The sequence below is a fragment of the Boleophthalmus pectinirostris genome, unplaced genomic scaffold (genome assembly GCF_026225935.1).
Source record: "Boleophthalmus pectinirostris isolate CB_2022bp ecotype Guang Dong unplaced genomic scaffold, ASM2622593v1 HiC_scaffold_3, whole genome shotgun sequence".
NCBI lineage: Eukaryota > Metazoa > Chordata > Actinopteri > Gobiiformes > Gobiidae > Boleophthalmus > Boleophthalmus pectinirostris.
The window spans coordinates 28,299,584-28,327,032 of record NW_026571299.1 but is presented as its reverse complement, the minus strand read 5'-3'; the positions used below and the strand labels follow the sequence as shown (position 1 = coordinate 28,327,032).

The 27,449-nt window shown below is 37.7% G+C and overlaps 1 protein-coding gene and 2 non-coding genes across 3 annotated transcripts; 2 read left to right on the top strand and 1 right to left on the bottom strand.

Moving 5' to 3' along the window:
• On the bottom strand, positions 1 to 22,654 carry ccdc3b (coiled-coil domain containing 3b). Its single transcript, XM_020933903.2, has 3 exons — positions 22,051 to 22,654; positions 8,988 to 9,162; positions 1 to 756 (listed from the first exon to the last, which is right to left on the bottom strand). The coding sequence occupies exons 1-3, from the start codon at positions 22,416 to 22,418 to the stop codon at positions 472 to 474; spliced, it is 828 nt and encodes a 275-aa protein (XP_020789562.1). The 5' UTR covers positions 22,419 to 22,654; the 3' UTR covers positions 1 to 471.
• Positions 22,655 to 23,436: 782 nt separating this feature from the next.
• Positions 23,437 to 23,509, top strand: trnar-acg (transfer RNA arginine (anticodon ACG)). The gene has a single exon. It is a non-coding gene; the product is annotated as a tRNA-Arg (tRNA).
• A 2,822-nt stretch (positions 23,510 to 26,331) lies between these two features.
• trnar-acg (transfer RNA arginine (anticodon ACG)) lies at positions 26,332 to 26,404 on the top strand. The gene has a single exon. It is a non-coding gene; the product is annotated as a tRNA-Arg (tRNA).
• Positions 26,405 to 27,449: the final 1,045 nt, after the last annotated feature.

Below are 27,449 nucleotides of genomic sequence, written 5' to 3'. Positions count from 1 at the left end.
TTAGAGAAGTTTGATCTTTGTAACAGAGTTTATGAGAGATTTTTGTCATTTTTGCTCACTGAAAATTCAATACAAAGAAATGCAATTGTGTCCAGCACAGATACAACAATAAGAACATGTAACAGAGCAACTGATGCAATGTTTCAACTTTTTGATCTAAGTTTATCCAGCTTTAGCTCTTATTACCAACATTTACCAATACTGCTTTTGGCAGCATTCACACTCAGGGCATGTGTGAATTTTGGATGTAATTGAGTGATTGGTGGTGGTTGGAAGAGCCGATGGTGCAGCCCTGCATCTGTCAGTCTACCCCAGGGCAGCTGTGGCAACAATAATAGCCTACCACCAGTGAGTATGGAATGAATAACTTTGAGTGTATTGAAAAGCACTATATAAGATGAATGCAGTATTACTCTATCCTTATATACATACTACTCTGCTGAATATAGTCCATCTGATCACTGTACACTTCTAAGTTTTTAGTTTCTTGTTGGGTCCCTTTTTGCTCGGTGAAGTTTTCTCCTCTCCAGTTGTATCCTGATCGGGGTGAGGCTGTGTGGAGTCGTAAATCTGTTTGAGATTGAGAGTCTGCTGATCCTTATTGTCCCTCTGGGCTTGCCGTAGCTGGCGTTTCAAGGTTTTCACTCTCTCTCTCAGATGGCCATTCGCTTTCTCCAAAACTCTGACTTGTTGGGTCAAATTCTGAACACGCTCCTCTTCTTCGAATAAAGCCTTTTGCACGGTAGAGCACAGCAACTGCAAGAAAAAAAAAATAAAAAATGAATTCCTGGATTCAAGCTCACTTTTACCTGGTGCCATTTTGGAGACAGTTGACCATTCAAAAGATATTATTATAATGTTATTAAATTGTCTTCATTCTGAAACCCATGGATAGTTACAGATTACTTGTTAAATATAATACCAGCATTTTAAAATAGAGCTATATTTAAACAGACAAATAAACAAATCTGTGAGTAATAACACAAAGAATATTTTGAACTTAGATTCTGATAGGTGTGGTGAAAAAAGCGAATAACAGATTTGTATAGGAATTATCTTCTTCTGGGGTTTGAATAATCAGCCTGCCAGTGAAGAGGAGAAGATGGAGAGGTTGAGGAGACTGATGGTACTACTGCTGGGGTGAAAATGACAGGAGACAGATTTAGAACAGATATATACTGCATGTTCATATAGTCCTTTTCCTTTTCCACCTTCAAGACACTCAAAGCACTTAAAATCAACGTTCACATACTGTGCACAGGCACTGGGGATGAGGTGGGCTTAATGTCTTGCACAAGGGCACAACAACAGTACTCATCTGAGGGAGCTGGAAAAGCATCGCTAACCTGCCAGTAGGTGAATATGACCTTATGTCTGGGGCGCCAATATTCAGATCATAGATTCTTTGGAGAGAGTGTCTGTATGAATAGCTTTAAAGACAATCAGTGAGAGGTAGGGGTGTAACGATATCCAAGTCTCACGATACGATATCGTCATGGTATGAACCTCACGATACGATATTTATTGCGATATCATGGGAAAGCTCACGATATGGTGGGGAGGCTCACGATTAGGCATGTTACAATATCCAAATCGCTTGGTACGATATTTTCATGATACACATCTCACGGTATAATATTTATTGTGATATTTTGTGGAGGCTAAACAACTACAACTGTTAATATGCTACTTTTTCCTCTTAAAATGCCTTGACAAGACTTAATCCCAAGAACTAAGACGTAAAAGTGTTTACAACTGTTATTTCTTCATGTAGTGTGCACTGAAATGGAGCAAAGGATCATGGTCTATGTAGTTTGATATACTGTAAAAGTTCCACGATATTATTGTGAGAACTTTCAGGATACAATATCAAATTTTTCGGTTATTGTTACATCCCTAGTGAGAGGTAAAGGCTGTGATTGGTTAACACATGGAAACATTTTTATATAGAATTTTGTACAATGATTCTTGTAAAACTGGCAGAAATAAAGGTAAGGCACAGTATTATTTTTTGTCTGATGCCTCATACCAGCTATCAAAGAGAGAACTGATAAACTTGATTGACAAGTTTTAATAAAATGAGAATAAATCAATACAAAATAAAGACGGATCTGCACATATCGTAACATTTTATATAGAATTTAGTACAATGATTCTTATAAAACTGGCAGATAAAAAGGTCTAGGTTTTCTTTTTTTTTTTCATCTGATGTCTCATGGCAGTTACCAAAGGAATTACTAATAAAGTTGATTGACAAGTTTTGATCCAATGAAAACAAATCAATTTAAAAAGTATACATAAATATGGATCCAGGTGATAGTTACGTATCTTTGACAGAGCATGAAGTGTATTTTATAAACCTTTAAATAGAGTGGAGGATCCCTGTCAGTGCACATTGTATTCACTGGGCCGATGTCAGACACAAAGTAACTTTTATCACATAAAACTGGACAGATTCTTGGAAAACCTGATTTCCTCTGGACGTGCACTTTGGGAATCCTCGCCGAGCTCCATCTCTGCCAAAAGCTGTAAGTCCTCTCAATCCACAAATGTGAAAATAAATGTGGTGTGTTTGTAGAGGTGTTACTGTAACTGTCCGTTTTACAGCTTCAATGGAGACATATTGGAGATTTTTTTTCATATTATTTTTATCTGGCATTTACTGACGATTTATTATGTGCAGATCATATTCCACATTTTGGTGATTTCCTGAGCAATCCGCCTTAAATTCAGCACTATACTATACATTTGCTTCTATTGCAAAACTTTAGTCTAATCTGATACTAATACCTTTAAAGTTACAACAGCAACTACCTATACTGCTACTACTCGGTTGGTCCTACTACTACTACTACTACTACTACCACCTTCATTTGCTTCTACTGCTACTACCTCAAATTGCTACTACTACTAACTTCAATTCCAACTACTACCTTCACCTGCTTCTACTACTACCTTAAATTGTGACTACTATTACCTTTAATTCCAACTACTACTATTAACTTCAAATGTTACTACTACTTCCTTCAGTTGTTACTACTACTACTACCTTCAACTGCAGCTACTACTACCTTCATTTCCAACTACTACTACCTTTAAGTGTTATTATTACTACTACTACTACTAACTTCAGCTGCAACTACTACTGCCTCAATTGTTACTACTACTTTCTTCAATTGTTACTACTCCTACTTTCAACTACAGCTACCAGTACCTTCAAGTGTTATTACTACTACTACTTTCAACTGCAACTACTACCTTCATTTCCAACTACTACTACCTTCAACTGTTACTACCACTTCCTTCAATTGTTACTACTACTATCTTCAAGTGTTATTACTACTACTACTACTTTCAGCTGCAACTACTACTGCCTCAATTCCAGCTACTACTACCTTCAATTCCAACTACTACTACTACCTTGAATTGTTACTACTACTTTCTTCAATTGTTACTACTCCTATCTTCAACTACAGCTACTACTACCACCTTCAAGTGTTATTACTTCTACTACTACCTTCAACTGCAACTACTACTACCTTCATTTCCAACTACTACTACCTTCAATTGTTACTACTACTTCCTTCAATTGTTACTACTCCTACTTTCAACTACAGCTACTACTACATTCAAATGTTATTACTACTACTACTACCTTCAATTCCACCTACTACTACCTTGACAAATAAAGGTAAACTCAACTACTCAATTACTACTACTACTATTACCTTCAAATATTACTGCTTCTACCATGTTACCTGTTTTTCAGGCAAATTATCAAGTCATGATTTGATTTTGTGAGAACATTTCCCCATCAAAATATATTTTCATTTGAATTGCATTATTGCTAACAACAGAGGACCACTTTCATAACAAAATCTTTCAAACTGCTTTTACTTTTAATGCCAATACTAATAATACCAATAATCCAAGTACCTCTACTTTTATAAAGAGGCATTAGTTTCAACAACAGGTTTTACTAATATTATGTATTTTCTGTATACTTTCTGTAGAAAAAAAGTACATGGTGCTAAAGCTTTATTATGAAACCTCTCCCCTCTCCTCCGCTCAGGGCATAGTCTGCTAACTGCATTACCACGGAAACATAAGCTGCTGACTCCTGACACATGTTCTCACTTAGGTCCCACTGAGATCCAAAAGACCAGAAACTTTATAATGCGGCGCTCCGAGCAGCTAGAGCCAGTTATGGTGAGGACACGCTGTCAGATACTACAACAGTCTTGGTTTTGTCAAGATAAGCCAGGACAAGGTTTGAATGTTGTGGTGAGATTTGGGAAGTGAGTCTAAAATGGTTTGTTTAGTTCATTAGTAACAGGTGCCTCGTAACCTGCAGCCACAGATGGTCGGCCTGTGCAGGTTTATAGAACCATTTGGGAGGGCGAAAATTTGAAGGTGGAAAATATTTGAGCTTTGAGGAGGTGAAATCCCACATGATCAGAAGTCTGAGCAAAGACAATTGTGAAATACAGTGGCACAGTACAGTGCCTGAGGTAGAGCAGTGGACTTACCAGAAGACAATGGTTTGATTACTGATCTGGCAAGTCAAACTCTACAGTATCTCCGGACCAGACCAGGGGAGTCTAAACTATGGGGCCAAATGCAGCCTTCTTGCCTTCTACTGAATTGGCAAAGTTAGATATACTCAATTATGATTTAAAAAAGAATGGTTAAAACCCTCAATAGCAAGTATTAACGGTGCGCCTGGTAACTTTTCACCTTTTTGTTTCTATAGATATGTCTTTGCTCTCCTTTGAATGTTCCACAGTATGACATTAAACGGCTCTACCTTACATTTATTCAATTACAGGTGGATTTATAGCTCAAAAATAAACAGGCATTCTGACTGTCAGCGGGGTCGCCTCCCCACTGATCTGACTTTGGCCCGGTTTGGTCTCCATGATGATACAACGGGTTGATGCCATAGTGTGAAACATTTCATACAATGCAATAATATCTCCATACTGAAAAGCAAGTGGCAGACCCTCCTCCAGAAAATGTTCCAGAATGCAACTTTAATGTAATGTTCCATGCAATCATTGTGTAGTGGCATGGATAAGGTAAAGGTACACTTCATTATCCCACCCCATAGTGAAATTTGTCATCTGCATTTGACCCATCCTGCAATACTACTGCTGTAGCAACCTGTCTGGAGCAGTGGGCACCACAGTGCAATGCTGAGGGACCCACCTTAAGCCAGGCTTGGTCAGGACTACCATAGATGGAAGATTTGACCATTTCCTGGAATGACCCTGGCTACCTTGGGAGTCAAACCTAGAAACCTCTTACTGTGAGGTGAGAGTGCTTGACACAGCTCCATCTGAATGATTCACAGTGTTGTTCTGAATCAAAAGGAGCTTCTAAATCCGACTTTCCTTTGTGACGAACCAAAGTATGTCCCAGTTGTGTGTCTCTTCTATTTGTGTTTTGATCTGCAGCCCTGGAAACCCCTGAACTGTACTCCAAATAAAAACCCCAAATGATTTTTCTTTCCCAAAATCCTATATTATTTTGTGACTACTTTTAGACACCTGGATTACCACACAATGATATCATGCAGTTAGATCAAGTGTTTGAGCTTTGGGGAGACAAATATGCAGGATTACTCAAGAGTGACTGAAACCAAACTCTCAGTATGTTTTATGATAACAAAACAGTATAACAGTCAGATCATAATATAATAGCCCCATTTTATCTTTTGACCCTTAAACTTGGCTCTGTGTGAGAACAACTGTCCCACTCCTCTTTCCAAACTAAATTAGAATCTGCACTGGGAACGAATATTTGAGTAATCACAAACATTCAGACACAATCACTGCCACATGCATGTTTAAGACAAGCTCATAAAGTCCATTAAGAAGAGAGGAAAAATGGTGTACAGCGCTAATGAAGCTGCTAGGCTTGGAAAGCATCCCTGCAGACAATGGAGCGCTTTAACTGCCACTATAAATGTCTCTTTTAAACCAATCTTGGAAAGAAAGTGGAGTGAGATTGAGTTACTTAATGCTATCTAATACACAGCAGGTTTTTTGTATTTTGAAGGAAATGCAAGATTAAGTGTTCAAATAAAATGAGATTGGAAACAGTGAGGTTGGATCGAGAAGAGTAAAAAGCTTAGCTATATTTTTACAATGAAAGAACAGACAGTACTTTATAAGTCATTTATTTATATTAGGCATTATATTGTGGCTAACGATAGGGAGGGGCTATACTGACAAAAATGTCAACCTGAAAAGTGCAATAATTTTTTCTGGTGAAGTGTCTGTCACATGCTTGTCTCTATGGAGAAGTTATTGCTTTGCATGCAATGCTCCAGAGTATGGCTAAAACCTGATCTATCTTGCAGGTGTTTATAATAGTAAAAATACCTTGAAATACATGCATTCTTACTGTGAGCAGGATCACTTCTCCTCTGGCCTGACCTGCAACTTGACCTGGTGGCACTACCTGCTTGTATCCACGGAGACTGATAAGATTAATTAGAGGGTATTGTGCAAACCTTTTTGGAGATTTCTATGTTATAAAGTTGTTCATGCATCAAAACCATGCATGCAGAGGTTTTAGATGTCATCCATGTATGTTTGAGTAATCTAGCAATCTTTCCCAGGCCTTATTTGAACCCTCCTCATGATCAGCTGTAAGACTGTGTCCAGTGCTCAGCTCACAAGCCTACATCATCCATGCTCCTACATGGACTCAAAAATTTGTGTCAAAAATGAAAATTAAACTTACTAACATTTACTAATGCAAATGTGTTTTCAGAACCTCAGAGAAGTGCAATGACCCCCTTCAATAGAACAGTGTGGAGCATTTCAGGCAAATACCATCTAAATAACATAACATATCCTGCAGGTGGGGGACCCTCCTAAACTGGCATATCGCTAGATTGATATGTGTGGCACTCTGAACTGAGTTCTATCAATCTGGGAACGACCCTCAGAAAATGCAGATCATCATGACGACTATTTGAATATGATTGGTTGAAGTGTCACAATAGCCAAACAAGTGAAAAAGTCAAACTTTTGTAACATCCATTTGAGAGAAAAGCACATCATCTTCCCTGTCCACAAATATCCTGTATTGATGCTATAGGCCTGTATTGTCTGTCGGCGTCTCCATATTTGTTTTGGTTAGTTTGGGTGCTTCACCTTTAGCTTCTGCAAAACCTCAGTGCTGTCATTGATCATTAGCACATCAGCTGCATTGAAAATGTGAACCTGACAAGCAGGAGTATCTTGAGAAGGATTCTGAGAGTTTGTGAAAAATATTGTCAGAATCCATATTGCTGTGCAGACTTAGGACCCTCCACCAGCAGTTATATAGTGCATGCTTAAACCCCTTGCATTGACCTGAGCTGCTCCTCTTTGTCCACTCCACTGGAATCACATTCTGTTTGTGTTTAGATCACAGGAGATGACATCAGGACACAGAGCGTTACAATGACGTCATAGCACAATTATAATCACCGTTTTGACCAAAAGAGTGGAACAAAACCTGCTTCATTTCATTTTATATGGACTCCACTGTTGATTGCTAACAGACAGAACGAGGAGATAAGGCCAAAAAGTTTAGATTCATTAAACAAGACAAGGCAAGACTGGAAGCCATTTGGAAGAGGAAACATACAAGAAATGCTAATTCTGCTCAAAATGTATTAGATTATGCATCAATCTATTTTTTTTAGAATATTTGGACAAAGAAGCCTAGTATGTAAAACATGCAATTATTGAAAACAAGTAGAATTGTTTGAGCCATCGTTTCCTTTCCAGACTGAAATAAAAGCCATGTAATATTTTCATTGCAAAAACTGTGAAGGGGCTTGCATCTCTACAAACCTGACTCTCAATTCTCCTTGCTTGCTTCCATGCAAATGCTGTTCCTTTGGCTATAATCTTCCACAATATAGCATAATGTGGCATCAGTTTAACATAGGCTAGAAAGTAAAAAACGTTAATTAGAAAGTAGTAAAGTTTTGAATTTGAATGAACAGAGCAGAGCTTTTACTGGATTACCACCTAATGGCATCGCATGGTGGAACAGTGAAGTGTTTTTAGATCTGAAGAGGGTGACAGCTTTAATGTGTGGGATTACTGAAAAGTGTGAATGAAACAAAACATAACTACAAGTATGTTTTCTTGACATAATGTGTAAAAGCTCAAAAAAGCACATCATATATGACCTTAAACCTCCTCTTTTGTTATTGAAATCAGCATGGCACATTGTTTGGAATACTCTGAACTGACCCCATAAATGTTGCAGTAACACATATTAGAGCTATAAAACGCCACGGTAACTAGCCTGGGGTGGTCACATGATCTCAATTATTTCCATATTAGGATGTTTTGGAGCAGAAGAAAGTAATCCACCAACTTCAAATAACAAGTCACTTCATCCCAGCCAATTGTGGTTGAATGTTTTGAAATTTTTCCGTTTAATCCTCGTCTGTGCTTTGACCGAAAAGCGTTTTATGGTTTCCATTTAATTTAAATATTTGGATTGTTTGGAAAAAGGAAGTGCTTTGAACAATCTATTTAAAACATGAATTCGCTACTCCATCAGACTCTCTACTCTACATCCTCTGCTCCATCTGCCCCTCTCGTCTGCATCCTCTGCTCCATCTGCCCCTCTCCTCTGCATCCTCTGCTTCCTCTGCCCCTCTCTTCTGCTCCTCTGCTCCATCAGACCCTCTCCTTTACTCCTATGACCCTTTACTCTACATCTTCAACTCTAACTCCTCTGTTATTGTAACTGTATTGTAGCTTCCTATTTTAGACCATATTTCCAGGACTTTTCACCACTCAAAAGAAAGGATTTTTTTGTTTTAAATTGTTAATTGCCATGGCAACGGTCATAAATTCTGAAACCTGTGGATCCTAAAAACCAAACAATATTTTCTTTTTGTCAGTATGGTCCACCCTAAAATGCAGCTTAGACTTCTACTGTTATATAATAATGATGAAAACAGTTACCCTGGTGTCCTCCTGTGCCTCCCACTCTGCAGTGAAGCTGTGGACCTGGGTCCCTTGGGTGCAGTTGGAGAATTGGAACAGACTGGAGAACATGCGGTGATTCTCTGGAACATCAGGGAAAATGGCATCCTGGAAGTTTACTCCATGAGGAAGGATGTTGTAATCCTCATCCATTCTGAATGAAAAAAAATCTGTCAATCAAATCATTACCAAAAGAAATGAATGCCTTGTACAAATAAATACAAAATAAATATTGGATAAACAATATTTTGAAATCAATAATGATCACGTCAACCTTTTATTTGCACAAGGGGGAGCTATCTTATTTTGTTTATTAGGCCTATTTGAACATTAGAATTAATGTTTTGTTTTATGAGAGGTACTAACTAACAAGGGCTTAAAGGTAAAGAAATGTAGAATGTCTATATTTCTTTACCTTTTAGCCCTTGTTGTGTTGTTGTGTTGTTGTGTTGTGTTAAATAAGAGAAGAATATTGACTGATTTAATTTGTTTCAAATGCTTACATCATAGTGGTTAACCTCAGATACACTTTTTTGTGGTGATCAGCATTGTTGGGTACAGTTTACTTGTATCTGAAGTCATCAGAGTTCCTCAGCCATCTCCCAGTTCACAAGGGGGAGTTTCCAGTCTCCAGGGAAGTTGATCAAGTCAGAGGTGAGAAGTATCACAGTTACCAATTACCTATAATGCCCCATTACTGCAGTTAGACTCACTCTGGGTCATAAGGTTAAAAATTCAGTCAGTGTAAATATAAATGTACTGCTATTGGTGGTTTTCACATTCTGAAATTTAATACTGTCAAACTTCCAACTGGGGGGAAGATACAGTTTTTTTTACTGATTGCAATGTATTTTGCCATGAAATATCCAAAAGGTAAATGCACAAATGTTGAAACTGAAAAACTCCCTATAATAAAGATAAATCTGTATATTATTCTTCAGTATTCATTTTAGCTGCCCTCATCTGTATTAAATATTATTGGCCTACAGAATGCTTTAATGTCATCTGAAATCCAGAGGCAGGGCTTTTCAATTCTGCCGTTTCAGCTGAAAATCAATGGACCTATTTCTATTATTAGGCAATTTTAGATCAGTATTTTGATTTACAATGAACAAAGTGTAAAATAATGACATCTGCAGGTTTTAATAATGCAGAACAGAATAACATGTGTCCTCTTTAAGACTCTGCTCCAGTCACAGCATTTATTTTTATGTCAGGCTGGTTTTGACCTTCAGGTTCCCTCCGCTCTGTCTCACTGTGTATCAACAAACGCACGCCACACACTTCATCCACGATCAGGACGAGACTGGGCCAGGACTCCCCCGGGACCCCAGATGAGCTCCAGATGTGCATGGTCCAAGGTCTAAACCAGAACTAAACCAGGACTAATCCAGAACAAAACCAGGATTTGACAAGGACAAGACTATAAAATTTTATATCACCTCAGAAAGTCTACAGTAATCCAAATCAAAATCACGTCTGAACTCGGACTAAACCAAAAAGGACAGGACTATAGAAATATAACACCACAAAAAGCACCACATTAAATTTATTATAATACAGGACTAAATCAGAAAACAGAACTAAACGGGGACTAATCCAGGACTAAAAGAGGATTTAACAACATCAAAAAGAAACCAAGAGAAACCAAAAAGGACAGGACTATAAAACCAACACAACCCCATAAAAAACACCATATTAAATGTATTATAATCCAAAACCAAATCAGATCTAAATTCAGACTAAACCAGAAGACTAATCCAGGACTAAACCAGGATTTAAGGACAGGATAGTAAAACCAATATAACCCCATAATATAACCACCACATTAACTATATAATAAACTAGAATCCACAAAATCAGATCTGAACTAAGGCTAAACCAAGTCTAATCCAGTTCTAAATCAGGATTCAAAAGGAAAACTATAAAAACCATATAACCCCATAAAATAAACCACCCTATTGAATTTAAAAAATATCCACGAAAAATATGATCTGAACTCGGACTAAACCAGGTCAAAACCACTAATTCAGGGCAAAACCAGGTTTAAACAAGGACAGGACTATAAAACCCATATAACACCATAAAACAAACCCACAAAATCAGGTCTGAACTTGGACAAAACCAGGTCTAACCCCTAGTCTAAATAAGCACAAGAACTAAAACCAGGATTTACCAAGGTCTACACTAGAATTATGCCAAAACTACAAAAAAACATATTATAGAGGACTGAATTTGGGGTTTATTCAATGGTTTAGTTCTCAATGGGGTCCAGATGCGCTGGTTTTGAGGCCCCCCCATCACCCTTTCTTTCTCTTTTTCCTCTCTCTCCCTCTTTCATTCTCTGTCTCTCTCTCTTACTCCTCTTTATTTCTCTCTTCTCTCTCTCCTTCTTTCTCCCTCAATCTCTCTCTCTTTCTGAACACACGCTTTACATTAGAAACGGATAAACGGAACATTCAGAAATCCCATTGAATCTTTGGCTTGTAACTCATTGGAGCCCCGAGACATGGGCAAGTCAAAAAAAAGTTCATTCTATTCTTAAAAAAATGTGTTTAGGGTGCACTATGCGCTAACTTTTTGGTTGGGGGTCCATCACCAATTTGGTTCTATGGAGATGCCATTGCTCTGTCTGGAATGTTCCACAGTATGACACTAAACAGCTCTACCTTGGTGGTTTCATGGCTCAAAAATACCTAAACAGGAATTCTGACTGTGAGGTCTCTTCTCCACAGATCTGACCTGTAACTTGCAGGGGTTACAGGTCAGAGCCCCCCCCCCCCGCACCATAACTCTTAATTTAAGCAAAGAGACTTGTAATTCCATATATATTGTGATGCTCCACAATATTATTGACGATACGATATCATGATATTTCGGTTATTGTTACATCCCTAATAACTTGGTCTGGTCTCCATGAAGATAGAAAAGTTTAATGTCATACTATGAAACATTTGATTCAAAGCAAAAACATTTCCATAGAGAAAAACATCTGACAGACACTCAAAAAGTTACACAATGCACTTTTAAATGAAGGCTAAACCAGGATTTAACCAGGTCTAAACTAAAGATATCCAATGCATGTCAATAGCCACACATTGAACAAAATACAGAATACATATTGCATAGTGCTTTTGTGCTCTATAGTTATAATTCAATTCAATTCAATCTTTATTAAGAACACATGATATCTGGTTCATAGTATAAAAAAAAAAAATAATAAAAAAAACAATAGTAAGAATAAAAAGATAAATACAGTGCATGTTATAACATATACAGACAAGACCGCCAGTGTCTCCACAGCTTAGAGGTGAATCTGACAGAGCTCCTCACAGGACACACTAGAGCTTCAATGATTTGATTACTCAGATTCACAGCTCTACACATAAATGAATAAATACAACACCTGATTATGACAGCACAGGGTCTCACATCACAATTTACAAACATTTCACTGGCGCTACAAAACCTTCAACTTTCAATAATATTCTCAAAGAGTCGTTATACGCCACTGTCAAACTCTGCAAACTCTTTTTCTTATAGTTACGCCAAAGATGCGCAGTATACAAAGGTGAGCAAAAACATTTAATGCAATTTTGACATCACTGGAGCACATAGAGAACTTACAGACAAGCATACTGGCCTGGCCAGAAAGCTTACACTGCTGCCTGTACATGTCTCTATCATCTGAGAGGTCACTGGTGACATAATGTCCAAGATATTTAACCTCATCTGTGAGTTGGAGGGCACTCCCGCACAGAGAGAAAACAGGAAAGGACAACTTTTTGTCCTCTTTTGTTTTAACAATCATTGCGTGACTTTTCTGAGCATTGTACTTAATGTCATATTCAAAGCCATACTGAGAACAGATATTTAAAAGCTGCTGCAGACCTGCACTGTAAGGACACAGCAGTACTAGGTCATCTGCATACATTAAATGATTATACAGATAATCACCAACAAAACATCCAATTTTACATTAATTCAGCTGCACAGACAGGTCATCAACATAGATATTAAACAGAAGGGGAGACAGGATTCCACCCTGGCGAACTCCATTACTGACCCTAAAAGAGTCAGAAGTAGAATCACCCCATTTCACCTGCATGGACTGACAGGTATACCAGAAAATAAGTATTCTAATGAGGTACCCTGGAACACCTCGGTTTGTTAATTTGTTGAATAGTTTCCCATGATTAATCCAATCAAATGCTTTAGAAGCATCTAAAAAACACATGAATATAGTGAACCCCTGGGAATTATATTTATCCAACATCTCCTTCAGTGCAAAGATACATGTGTCAGTGCCATGACCATGCTTAAAGCCAAACTGATTAGCTGTAGTGTACAGGTATGGCTCAAGTCTGGTTAACAGAATCCTCTCTAGCACCTTTGACAATGAGCTAGTGCTATTGGCCGATAATTGTTAATGTCACTAAGTTTACTCATTTTATTTTTGACAACAGGAACCAAAACAATAGACAGGAGAGACTCTGGCAAGAGGCCATGGACCAGGAACCCAGTAAAGCAGATGGCTAGGAGTGGATACAGCTTAGCACTAGCAAACTTCAGGTGTTCAGATGTCACCTGGTCTATCCCACTGGATTTGTTATTCTTTAGTCTACGGACAGCATCAAATACCTCTTGTGGAGTAACTATAACCCCTAACTATAATGTTAGTGTTTTCCTCTAAACTGGATATAACAAAAGTTTAATGTTTCAGTTTGTTCCACTGTTGTGATTAAAACAGTCCAAAGAGCTGCACCTGTGAGTCTGGGCCAGGTCAGCTATAATCACAAATGTATAAAATATTCCGCTACGTGTCATGTATGCTACTGGTGCACATGTAGTGCTGAAGCTCCAGCGTGCACTTCTTGCATAAGTAAGGCTTCTGTTTCCCCTGAACATGTGTCTTTAAAACAACAGAGGATCGTTCCCATTCAAAAGCCCCCAGGGAGTTCAGCTCTGAGCTATTCTGGTGATGGATCGAGAGCGTTTTAGCTCCAGACAAAAGTTCATGGACTTTTTTCTAAAAATAGTGAAAATGGTGAGAACTTTCTGATCGTTAGTTAAATAAAGAGTCTGCCATCTTCTTGTCTTTGTCAATATTCTATTGCATTTAAAGTTCCACCATAGGGCAATTTATCCATGAACACAAGCAGGTGATGCCATTCCCAATTATAGATCATAACTGTGGAGAGGTGAGACTCCTCACAACAAGAATACATGTTTTTGAAGATATTTTGATAATATATTTTCGCAATTACAAACACCTGTAAATAGGAATTCATTGAATTTTAATTTTGATTCTGTCATTTCTAATCATCAAAGATCATCTTGGTTGTTTTTATTTTAATGGTCTACAGTCAGTTAGTAAAAAACATTTCATATTTTTTGTGAAAAATGCCAATGATTAAAGTCTGTATCATTTATGTTCATAGTAATATGGGGAAGATTAGGGATGTAACAATAATAGGAAATATCGTGATATCGAATCGTCAGGGTTCTCACAATAATATCGTGAACCATCACAATATATCGAATCAAAAGTCTCTTTGCTTAAATGAAGAGTTATGATGCAGCAATAGACAAAAAGACAGAGGGAACTACATAAACCATGATCCTTTGTTCCATTTCAGTGTAGACTACAAGGAGAAATAACAGCTCTAAGCAGTCTTAGTCCTTTGGATTAAGTCATGTCAAGGCATTTTAAGAGGGAAAAAGTAGCGTATTAATAATTTTGTTAGCCTCCAAATATCGCAATAAATATCGTACCGTGAGATGTATATCGTAAAAACATTGTACTGAGAAATTTGGATATTGTTATATCCCTAATCATGAGCCTTCCCACCATATCGTGAGATTTCCCACGATATCGCAATACATATCGTATCGTGAGGTTCATACCGTGACGATATTGTATTGTGAGACTTGGAAATAGTTACACCCCTAGGGATGATGCTAACTGTAGGCTCTGCTCTGTCTAAAGCTCTGTTACTCAACCATGAAGAACTGATTTATTTGGAACTACAACAGTTGAGCTGTACAGTTGAACAAGTCCCTCTTAAATAAAATTACAGTCACAAATAGCCAGCATTAACAGTTTTTCAGTTAGTTACTCTCACCTTTTTGGTTTAAAGGTGCATTGTGTAACTTTTCTGGTGGAAGGACACTTACATGCTTTTCTTCATGGAGATGTTTTTGCTTTGTCTGGAATGTTTCATTGTATAATATTAAACCTTTCTATCTTCATGAAAACCAAACCAGACCAAGTTACAGGTCAGATCTGTGGAGAGGAAATCCAGCACACAGTCAGAATGCTTGTTTTTCTAAATATTTTTGAACTATAAAAGGTAAATCTGTTTAATGTCATACGGTGGAATATTCCAGGCAGAGCAATGACATAACCATACAAATAAGCAGGTGATGGACCCCCAACCAAAAAGTTACAGAGTACATCTTCAACATCTAACACCTAAACAAGACTGTGAACTCTCTTACATTGATTACAGACCCCTGAAAATGTGTTGTTTAAATCCATTTTATTTGCTTTATTTCTTTTCATACTTCTGGAAACTTATCAGGTTGTTTTCTAATGTGTATATTTTGTCACCGTGGTAACTGCTGAACATTCCTTCAAAGATACACATGCAGTCACCTCAGCGTGATGTCACATCAAAGTATCATTAAATCCATGCTATTAAAACACTGATGCTCTCCTCCTTAGTCTTTCCCCCACAACAGCTTGGCCCCAGAGTTTAATTTTTCAGTCTGACAAAGATACAAAGTGTGGGAACCATTATCTCGTCTCTGTTCAACATAATTATCTCTTAATTGTCGTCTGCTCAGTGTTTGGCTCTTATCTCAGGATGTTTTCTGTCAAAGTCTCATTTAAAAACAGAGAGGGCATCCAACTGTTAACTACAGAGCAGACAAACTCATCCCCGGAGCAATGGCAGTCAAAATAATGAGTCTAAACAGGTCCAGAATATAATGGATGATGAGATAAAAAGAAAACATGATGCACTTGGAGAGGAAAACACATGCATTTTTTTAACGATACACTATGTATTTTCGTCACCTGCTTGTCTCTGTGGGGATTATTGCTTTGCCTGGAATATCTCACAATATGGCACTAAACATATCTCAGTTGAGACAAGCATGGTGGAAAAAGGACAAGTTACAGGTCAGGTCTGCGGAGAGGCAAGCCCACTCACAGTAAGAGACAATGTTTTTCAAGGTATTTTTCAGCAATAAAAACATGTCTAATTGAATAAAAGCAAAGTAGATAAATTTTATGCCATACTGTAGAATAATTTGGGATACTAAAACGTGAATAGATTAAGATTTTACTTGACAATAATTCCAATGAAAGACAGGAGATATATCAAACAACTGATAATATCGCAATTATTGTTTTAAAGATTTGCCGAATAAGAATATGGAGTAACTAAAAATGACCTGAAAAAGAAACAGAAGTTTTATCTTCCAAACAAAAGTGATACTTTTGCCCGTTTGTGGTTAATTTTTAAGACAGGCTGGTGCCATCTAATGCCTCCGCTCAATTTCATTTCCCTCCAGTGACTAGATCAGGAATCAGAATACACTAGCCCAGGCATGTCCAAACTATGGCCTGTGGACCAAATGCGGCCCTCAGACAAATTTTTCTTGGCCCTCGGGCTTCCAGGTGAACTGGTCCAAATTACCTTGCATCAATTAAAAATCCACTTTTTACTGCAAGTTTTTTTTGAAAATCTACCTTGATATAGCTAATATTTAATGTTTAGTGTGCGGTTTTCAGGATCTTAGCATGAATAAAGACTGATGGCTCATTCTAACGTGTTAAACATGCACATATTTCAATTATTCACTGTATTCAGCACCAGTCTACGACCCTCAATCAGCCCTCTGCTTCGTCTGTGTTTAGATATGTGGCCCTAGATGAAAACATTTTGGACACCCCTGCACGAAACCGGCCAGTCAGCGAAGAGCTGTGAAGCCATGACGTCAAACTCCAGCACCTGTCTGGGTCCCTTTTGTGGTACAGCACAACAATAAACAAAGTGGTCAAGATGAATGTAAACGAAGCCATACATTCTGTGTTGGCAACGATTCCCAAGATCGAGGATTTAAAGGAGAATGTTTGGTGAATTTTATCAAGGGGAAAGATGGTATTACCCTTCTTCCTACAGGATTTGGTGCATTATGTACGTCACAACCAAATAGCAGCGATGGGTTAAATTTTTAAAAAAGTACCCGCCTACTGTCGAGCAAACAAATCCTAATACTGCAAGGTTTCCACAAAGTGAAACCGGCTGATGAATCAGACTAGTTAATTTTGTGATGCATTCACATTTTGAACACTTGGTAAAAACTGTAAATGTCACATTTTTATACAGCACTTTTCCACCTTCAGAGCACTGAAGGAATCACTTACCCATTCACACACATATTCATACACCAGTGTACACAGACACTGGGGGTGAGATGGGTTAAGTGTCTTGCTCAAGGACACAATGACAGCATTCATCTGTGGGAGCTGGAATCGCACTACCAACCTGTGGGTCAACGGATCTGACTGCTCAACCAATGATGTTTTATGCCGCCAACCTTTGCATCACTGAACAATCACTCCAACTAAGCATTTTCCAAATGCACTTATTGCTTAACAAGATAAGGCAAAAAAAATTTAAGATATTCATTTTTGTCAATAACACCCATCCCTAACTGACAGTGATTTGACCTTTCAGCCCCTGGGTCTATAAAGCAATGGCCTGTAGAAATTAAAATGTATATATATTGAATCAAGTCTAAGAACCATATACATTACTTATTTCCCCATATTGTTTTATCCTTATCTGTCATTATAGCAGCTCCAGGCAGCAGACCTGTCAGCACCATTCTTTTTATAGACCCGTACACTGGTGTCTGAGCTGGAGGGGAAACAAAAGGTGGTCTGCGTCTGGCTCTGTAATTATCCCGCCGTGGAATGCAATCGTTTCCTGCATCATTTCTGTCCAACACACTTTAAACATGAACCTTGGCCATCTCATGGTTCTGAAACTGGAGACTGAAAAAGTGTGGCATAATTTAGGCCAGGAATAGCAGAGGGTTTGTGATGAGAGGAGCCGAGAGCGTGGGAGGATATGGTCAATCCCAAAGTTTCAGAAAAGTGCTGACGACTTCAACTGGGGACCACTTTTCAAACAGTACATTATTCGGTTTTGAAACTATTGGACATTTTGGTATTTCACAATAGGCTGAATAAGGTAAAGTAATATCTGTGGAAATAAACTAAATGTTACACTGTTGTATTTTTCCTTTCTTTTAATGGTACTATATTATGCTAAACTGACTCTTTAAACCTTGTTGAAATGTTTTTACCTCATCAAAAACATAGAGTTGTTTTGTTTCATTCACACATAGCTGAGGAACCCTTTATTATTAGTCTGTCCACATTTCCAAACTTCAAAATGCTCTGTTCCACCTTGTGATATCATGGAGTGGGAGTTTTCAAGTTACCAGCTAAAGTTTACCTAAGTTCAATAGAGATTGATTCTAGTGAAGGTGCATGGAGTTAAAAAACACAGTAGAGCACTTCCTGTATTACCTCATGAGAAGTGGAACATGTCCAAATGAAACAAAACACAACTCCAGGTATGTTTGGGATGGGGAAACAATATTATAGGATAGATCAGAAAATAGCGTCATAAACTTTCTTCATAGAAAAATTACTCCACTTTTTTTTTTTAACTTATACTACATGAAATACCATACAATGTCCAAAATCTGTTAAAAAATCTTAATAATGCAGTATATCAGATCTGTAAAGATGTGGTTTCCTCTTCAAGATGCTCTGTCTAAATTTTCTGTTGGGGTTTTCCGTCAGCTGCTTGCTTGTCTCTGTGGAGATGATATAGCTTTTACATGTAATGTTCCACAGAGTATGGCATTAAACTTCTGCCACTTGTATGTATTCAATTACAGGTGTTTTGTTGTTGTTGTTTGTTTGTTTGTTTGTTTATGTCATTTAAAAATCCTTTGGCAAACATGCATTCTTACTGTAGTCACATGTGATGGAAATTTATACTGTGGAAAGAATTCTCTCAATCTGTCTTTGTGTAAATTAATGTGATTTCCTGAGGCCAGACAAGTCATTAACATGTGTAAAGACTCATCAGACACAACTGTCTCCACCTTCAGCCCTTCGTTGTCTTAGCTGTTTTCAAATGTATGTTAAGTTGACTAAAATCAGCCTCTGAAACAAAAGTCACTCTGCTTTGATATGTAAGTAAGTTGTATTTCTGTATAAAAACTCAGACAACAGAGACTCGGGGCAAATGTGGTAGGGACATACTGCTGGTGAGGAGAGGCTGAGGGTCTCTGGCCAGGGCAGGCTTAGGCCCTGTCCATATCTAGCCTGATTCATCAGCCTGTTTCACTTCGTAGAAACCATCTGACCTCGCAGTATTAGAATTTGTTTGCTCAACGGTAGGCAGGTACTTTTCATCATTTAACCAATCGCTTCTATTTGGCAGTCACTTATGTAATGCGCCACTGACGGGGCTAAATGGTATATTAATCTTTTCCCAAATCCCGATTTAACCAATCGCTGCTATTTGGTTGTATGTAATGCGTCAAATTCCGTAGGAAGAAGGGCAATAACGTCTTTCCCCTTGATGAAATTCACCAAACATTCTCTTTATTCCTGCTTTAAATCCTCGATCTCGGGAATTGTTGCCAACACAGAATGTATGGCTCTTCGCTGATTGGCTGATGCCCAAACTCGCACTTCAGAGGCTTTTGCCAACCGTCTAGTGTATTTTGATTCCTGACCTAGTTGCTGGAGAGGAGTGAAATTGAGCAGAGGCACAAGGTGGAGCCAGCCTGGCTAGTCCATATCTGCTCTAACAAGAATAAATCTTTGTCTGTATTTCAAAAACGAATCAGGCTTCGCGAATGGATAAATTATTTATCATCAAGAGATACATAATTTTTTTCCACAACACACATCTCCATAGATCTGTGTGGCCTCCATGGAGATAGAAGTTACATAGTGCACCTTTAACATATTGTACAGCAGTTATATTCATGTTTCAGTGCTTTCTGTATTTCTTCCATAAATGTAGTGCAGCCTGTTCATGTCCTCTCTACACCTTAATTGCATGAGACAGATGAGAGAAAACAAGGGTTAGTTCTGCCTCAAATCCAGGGCATTTTCAAAGTGAGTTTTTGCTCCTGGGGCTGATACCTCCACATCAACCTTTGGGGAAACTTTAAATATGCTGATTTTTTTTCTTTTCTGGGAACCACCGCCTCATCTGTAAACCATTAGGGTCCAGTAACATGCAGAACGCCATGCAAAACTAGCCAAACTGTAATTGTTTTATGCACTTTAAATATAGGCCCTATTTGGACCAGATTTAGAGTTATTCTGGGTATGCTTTGTGTATAGTCCTGGTTCAGTCCTGGTTCAGTCCTTGTTTAGTCTTGGCTCAATCCTGGTTTAGTCCTGGTTTATTCTTGGTTCAGTCCTGTTTCAGTCTTGGTTCAATCTTGGTTCAGTCTTGGTTCAGTCCTGGTTCAGTTCTGGTTGATGAAGACTGAAGATTTAGTTAAATCTTTGTTTAGTACTTTTTCAGTCTAAAATTGGTCAGTACTGTAGCCAAATTGCAAAGATGCTGTTTAAACCCATTTTAGTCCTGCTTTATTTTTTTCTATATTGGTCCTGGTTAAAGTCCTACATTTAGTCCTGGTTTAGTCCAGGTTTAGACTCAGTTTAAGGTAACTATTTTTTCTTGGTTTAGTCCTTGTTAGACCCTTTTTTATACACTACATTCATAGTTTCTGCTTAGTCCTGGTTTAGTTTTGCTTTAATCCAGCCCTCAGTTAGTCCACTATTTAATTACATCGTCACTATTTTTAACCCTATAACCAAATAATCAATCATAATTAATTACATTATAGGAACTTTTTAGGATATAGGTGTGCAGTGACTTGTATGCAGTACAAGTATTTACAGTATTAATATTCATGTTTGGGTGAAAAGAATGTTGTCAGTGAATCATGTCAATATCTTCTGAAACAATGGGATGGGGCTGTCCTCATGTGCTCTGGAGTCGAGCTGTGAGACAAAACTTTCACTGCCAAAGTCTAGTTTCTAAAAAGCCAAGTGGATTCAGAGCCAGTGTCTTTTTTTTTCTAATGTTATTTCAATGAATGAGTGTTGTTTGATTTGGTTAAAAATTGTGCTAAATGGGAGGAATAGGCTAGTTAATACTAAAAGATGACTTAGCATTTAGATTCAGTAAGATCATAGAAAGGTCGATGGATGATGTGACAAAACTGCAGAAAAACAGAAAAGCACTAAAATAATTGTTTAATTACTAACTATCTCTAATTATAATGTTATAATGTGTAACCCACGTGGCATTGCCCAATTCCACATTAATGAAATTAAAATATGGTCTGATCCTATGAAAAACTAAAGTCATTCCATGTATATATTTTTTTATTTACATTTTCTCCTATAACAGTAATAGTAGATAGATTTATTTTGGATCATTAAATGGTCTGTCTGTTGGTGTTTTACAGGCTCAATGTGATGATGTCATACTTCCAGTTGGGGGGGGGGGGATTACTATTGATTACATTGTACTTTGTCATGAAATATCAGACAAATTCACAAATGTTAATCCTGATCATTTCTATTACTTAGTAGACCCAAGAAATCGCCATATTACAAACCACCTGCATTAAATTGTATTGGCCTATATAATGTTGTGATGTCATCTACCCATGGGCCTAGTCTTACAGCAAAGTTTTGGAAAATAATTACTCAAATGCCCTCTATTGTTCATTCAAATCTGTTTTTCTGTGTTTCTTCTTTTCATCTAGATTGCATGCACCAAAGTCACCAAATAGGCCAAAAGTTAATTGCTAACTCTGTTACCTTTTGCGTAATTGTGAAGGCTTATATATATTATCTTCAGTTATCATTTTATTTAATTTAAAATCAAAGATCTGTCACTTAAGGACTCACTTGAGAAAGAAGTAGTAGCTGTTGTTCTCCGTGACGCTGTAGGAGAAGCAGGGGAAGTACCCGAGCCCTGTCACGTTAAACCGGGATCCCGCGGGCATCTCCAGCATGCTGCCCCACGCCTGGTCACACAGCAGCTCAATCTCTGCAGAGTACAACAAATCTGTGTCGTGTTGCCATGGAAGATAGTTATACACGCTGTACGTCTCCTTGTGCAGCGCTAAAACTTTGGCAAAGACGATGATTTCAGCCAGCTCGGCACGGCACGACTCGGTTTGGGGTCTCCAGTCGTGCGGGAGCTGACAACCCCAGCTCCCATGCACCACAGCCGGGAAAAGAGCCAGGAGAAGAGCTGGTAAAGTCCACATCATTATCCGATAAGAGAAGAGACGTTTGGAGCGAAGGGGTCCAGTGCGCAACGGAGCTGGAGACGGATGGAGGATGAGGAGACAAAGGCAAAAAGATGCAATGTTTTACTTACAACATCTTGCTTCAAAATTGGCTTTATTCCAGACAATTTTAAAGTGCGAAACATAAACGAACTAAAGTAAAGTGTCCCCAAAAGTCTATGCGCCCTAACTCCCTTGTTCTTCGACTGTGCGCCCTCCTCCACTCCACTACCCGTGATTAGTGGATTCAGTCATTCAACGCAGCATCCCTGAAAGAACGAAGGTGAAGTAAAAAGTACAAAAAAAAAAAAAAAAAGCTAAATCAAAGAAAAGAAAATGTAGCATAAGGTTGAAAAGGTTTAAATGCGGGTTTACGCATATGTCTCTTTAATTTCTTCAAGTTAATGAACAGAGAAGCCAGCGCAAACAATAAACCAGCAAGTAACAAGACGTGGTCAGTGTCGCCCCCAAGTGGCAATATTTATGCGGTTGTTAGTTGTTTGCCTTGCCAAAGCCAAATCCAGCAGCTCTGGCATATAAGATCATCAAATACAACACAATTATAGATGCTTTATATCTAGACTGGAGTGCAATTAAACGCGATGAAAACACTATCTCTTTTCTGAGTATGGTTGGATAGTCTACTTGGCAACATCTTCCCACTGGATGTTAGAGGCAAAGTGGATAATTGGTGTTTTTCTTTGCCGAGACATCGTAGCATCCCTTGTCATTTTATACAATGCATGATGTCCTTTAGACAAAATGTGACAGACAGGATTTATTGTTAAATTTTATTACAAATTAAAGAAAAAAATATATACTTTTGTAGGCCAAGAGTGTTTATTTATTGAGCATAAACGTAACCTATAAACGACCAGGCAAAGTAAGAAATTAGTCAATGTTCTCAAGGTTGCCTAAATGCCTAGGCATTAATTCACCCAACTCATATACTCTCCATCGGACTACAATAAATACAACATACAGTAGACCGCTAGATATAGGGCCAGTGGCGCAATGGATAACGCGTCTGACTACGGATCAGAAGATTCTAGGTTCGACTCCTGGCTGGCTCGATCTTTTTTGTAACCTACCTTCGAAAACTGAAGGAGTTTCTAGATTAAATTTATGTATTTCTTTATTTTTGTTAATTTATTTCAAAATAAGCACGTGTAAGCAAGCATATATTTCCACATTCATCACATATTTTCAAACTTCTGTTTTTAAGCCTGTATTATATTTTTAGTGGGTTAACTGATCAGTGAGCTCATCATGCTAGGCTAGTTATGCTACATTATCCTCGTGCACGTTGACATAATCCCCATTACTTGAGGGCCTACACAGGAAATCTTAGAAATCAAGCAGGTAAATTGTCAGACTTTCAATGCTGGATAAGTGACCTGAATTACTGAGTGTGTCGAAGTAGCGAAAACATTTATTTTTATTTCTACAATATTAATTCTCACCTTCAATACAGTCAAACGTGACTTGTTCAACTTCAATGCAATCAGTGGATGCAATGTGTTGTGGGGTTGGTAACAGGAACAGAACTATAGTGCAAATTCTGAGTGCCTGAACTTGTGTGTATTGTGCTGTATGAGGGTCCTAAACAAGAAGACACTTGTTCCTACCTACTGCCAAAAAAAAAGTCATTAAGATTCATGTGTCCTTTTCAAAAATCAGGAACATTTGTAGGTGTGGCTTTCTCAGGTGACAAACAGAAGAAGAGAGTGGACCTCAACTCTGCTGGACCATTCACGTGTACTAGTTACTACTAATACTACTGCTAGTGCTACTACTACAATAAATATTACACTAGAACCACTATTACAAGACAATATGGTTCTATTAATTCTAACTGAAATGCTGTTAATTACCTACATTTGTGAAGGAGGTACATTTTGGCAATTCAAGCTTCTTGTTATTTTATTTGCTTGGTTGACTGAGGATATTTGCTTATATCTACTTAGTATTGGTTTATTATCATTTAGAAATAACCATGTTTTTGGCCTTGTTTTTTCCAGCTCTGATCAAAAAGTCCTCTGCATCTGACTTCCTTCAGACCAAACGTGAGAGGCGAGATGCGGAGTGTTATTTTGGTGACTGCAGCAGAGAGAGCAGTGAAGTGGACGAGATGCTCAACACTGGTCCAGACTATGTGAGTAATACAATAGTGTTTATTTAACAAACCCTCAAATGGAATTAAAATATCTCAAAACCAAACAATACTTTTTAAAAATTCATTTTTTTAATTTTGGCCCTTCAGCAGAATAAAAATACCTCAATGTTAAAGAAAAACACTTAAGATGATCAAAGACTCCATTGGCTGCAGAAATGTACAGTTTGTTTAAATAACCTGTACAAAAAAAGAAAAATGTGGCTTGCTGCAAGTGTTCCAAACAGTGAAAACAAGAAGAGAGTGCTCTTGGAAAAAAAGAAACGAAATCCAGGCAATCTAGAAAAGTAAAAGTGGTACAAAGAAAAGTAAGGTATATTCAGATTCATGCTTAATTCTAGCTAAGTCCTAATGAAGATCTTTTAAGTATACTATTCCATGTGTGACTTTTACTTTTTACTTTTCTGGAGTGTCTGGTTTTCTTTTGGCTAGGGTTTAAAAGCCTGTTGACCCATTTAAAAAAAATTTTTTTTTTTATATTGAGTATAGTTTAGCAATTTGTTGGTCATTCATGCATGTCTATTATTCTTACATTATTACTCTATATTTTATGGAAAAAGAAATCTCCCACACACTGTCTCACTCTTTTTCATGTCATTTATTACTTGCAACATTTTAGTCGATTACCTTTGTCAGGTATGTCAGCTGTATATTGTATGTTGCAAAAGAAAATGTCATTGGACAATTTAAATTGAATTTAAATTTAAAACATGTTTATTATGTTTCACCTCTCATCCAAGTAGCTTCTTTAGTTCTGACAGGATGACTGAAGAAGCTGCTTGAAATGGTGAAACATATTCACTCTCAGAAATCTTTATCCAGTTGACAGAAGTACAACTTCTTTTGCCATGGAATTATACCTTGACAACTGGAGGATTATACTGACATAATTTCTGCAAAACACAACCTAAGCAATCCGATTTTTTTCCAGCTCCCTAACCATGATGAAAAAGCCTATTCCTATTTAAATTATGCTGGCATTCAAATTAAATGCATTCAAATTGTTTGAAATAATAAGTACACAAATATTCAACATTGTTTTAAATATTTTCATTTATTACAACTATTGCTCCTGTCACACCTGCTAATATCATAATGTGTCATAATGTATCACTACAATCTAAGAAGTCTTGAGTAAAATTTTTAGCATATACCCGTAAAAAATACTTTCTACCTCTGAGTCATCTGTTTTGATAGAATTAGTCATCTGTAATGTCCAATCAAAGTGCAAAATATCTTGTGAATCTCAGTGTTAAGTAGTTTTCTGGCTCCAACCCAAAGCTGCAGTGATGACCTTTTAAGAGTGAGATGTTTTCAGGTGAAAGTGAAACTCAATCACTCGAGTCTAAAGACATTTACTTTGAGCCTGCATTCCTCCAGTCTGAGCAGGTCTGTGGGGAGGGCATTAGCACCAAAGTGGACAATATCAGGTAACCAAGAGAGAATACAGGAGACTTGTGCAAGATTTCAGTGTGTTTTTGTTTAATGTTTATTCATAGATTTACATAATACCTGCTAATGACCAGATTTTGCACAGTAGGGGAGACAAGATAACAGCTGAATAGCATGGGGGGGATGCACACTCCACTCAGAGATCAGGAGTCTAACCCACAACCTCCTTACTGAGAGGAGAAGACAGGATAAATCACTAATCACTACTCCCACTGACCTGACACATTGAGGAAATCATGGACACGCCCCTGACATTCCTGACTCCTCGTAGGGCCAGTGGCGCAATGGATAACGCGTCTGACTACGGATCAGAAGATTCTAGGTTCGACTCCTGGCTGGCTCGATCTTTTCCTCTCTGACAAGCCAATTTTACTCACATTTTCCCAATTCTTCCTTAATACACAAGTTACCAACATTTTGAAACTCTTAAACTAGCCTGTCCCAAAATCACTGACAAAATAGTTACAATATTGTCATTGATTACAGGAAGAGGCATCAGATGTACAGTATGAAGGACATGAAAGCCAAAACATGATTGTAAGTACAGATGTTAACAGGTTTTTTGTGGTTTCATTAACACTTCAACAAAAGAGGTGGGGGAAGTAGCATTGACTGTATATAAATGGACAAAGCTAGCCGCCACGTTCCAAATAGGAAGTGAGCATGCAGGTGCTTCTGGCCCCATTGAAACCGTCACCCCTCTCTCTGTAACTGCTGCTGTCAGGCTCATCATTTTGGTCTTAAAATGTTTGTATTAACCCGCTCTACATTATCCTGGTGTTTTTTTTCCTGCTATTTTGTCTATAAATAAATCCCAATTAGTAGTATAGAACTTTGCTCCAAATTCACTCTTATAACAGCTAGCCTTGTGAGCTTCATTTGAATGTAACCAAACTCTATGGGTGATGTCACATTCCCTTAGTCCACTTATTTATACAATCTATGGGAAGTAGTAAAAACTCAAGTAAGACTCCCATTACTTAATTTCTGAAGTACAAGTACAAAAGTGTTTCAGGAAAAATAAATTACTTCCTTTATATTGTGGTAACTTGTTTCCAGGAGGAGACTTCAGATGTATCGGATAATGGAGATGCAGACCCAAACACAGATGAAAACGATGGGCAGATATCTGTAAATGTAAGAAGACTGAAAGATTTTTACTATCTTTACTTTCTATATTTATTTGCAGTTTAAAAAAGCTGGATGCAGTCAAACTTCACAAGTCTAAGCAAATAACTTGTTATATAACAGAAAAAATACAATATTGTGTTATACTATTAGAGTATTTTATTAAAGAAATAAAATGTTGTTTGCAGGTGGAGATATTTACAGATATTTACACTCATGATCCTGTTGCTGGTGAAAAAGTGAATGGACATGATGGACAG

Bases quoted from the DNA above. Each gene is read 5' to 3' on its own strand.
- ccdc3b (XM_020933903.2), bottom strand. From the start codon at position 22,418: ATGATGTGGACTTTACCAGCTCTTCTCCTGGCTCTTTTCCCGGCTGTG. The intron at 9,163-22,050 runs GTGAGTCCTTAA...TTTTTCATTCAG, and splicing joins AGCTACTACTTCTTTCTCAA to AATGGATGAGGATTACAACA. The intron at 757-8,987 runs GTAACTGTTTTC...TTTTTCTTGCAG, and splicing joins AGGCACAGGAGGACACCAGG to TTGCTGTGCTCTACCGTGCA.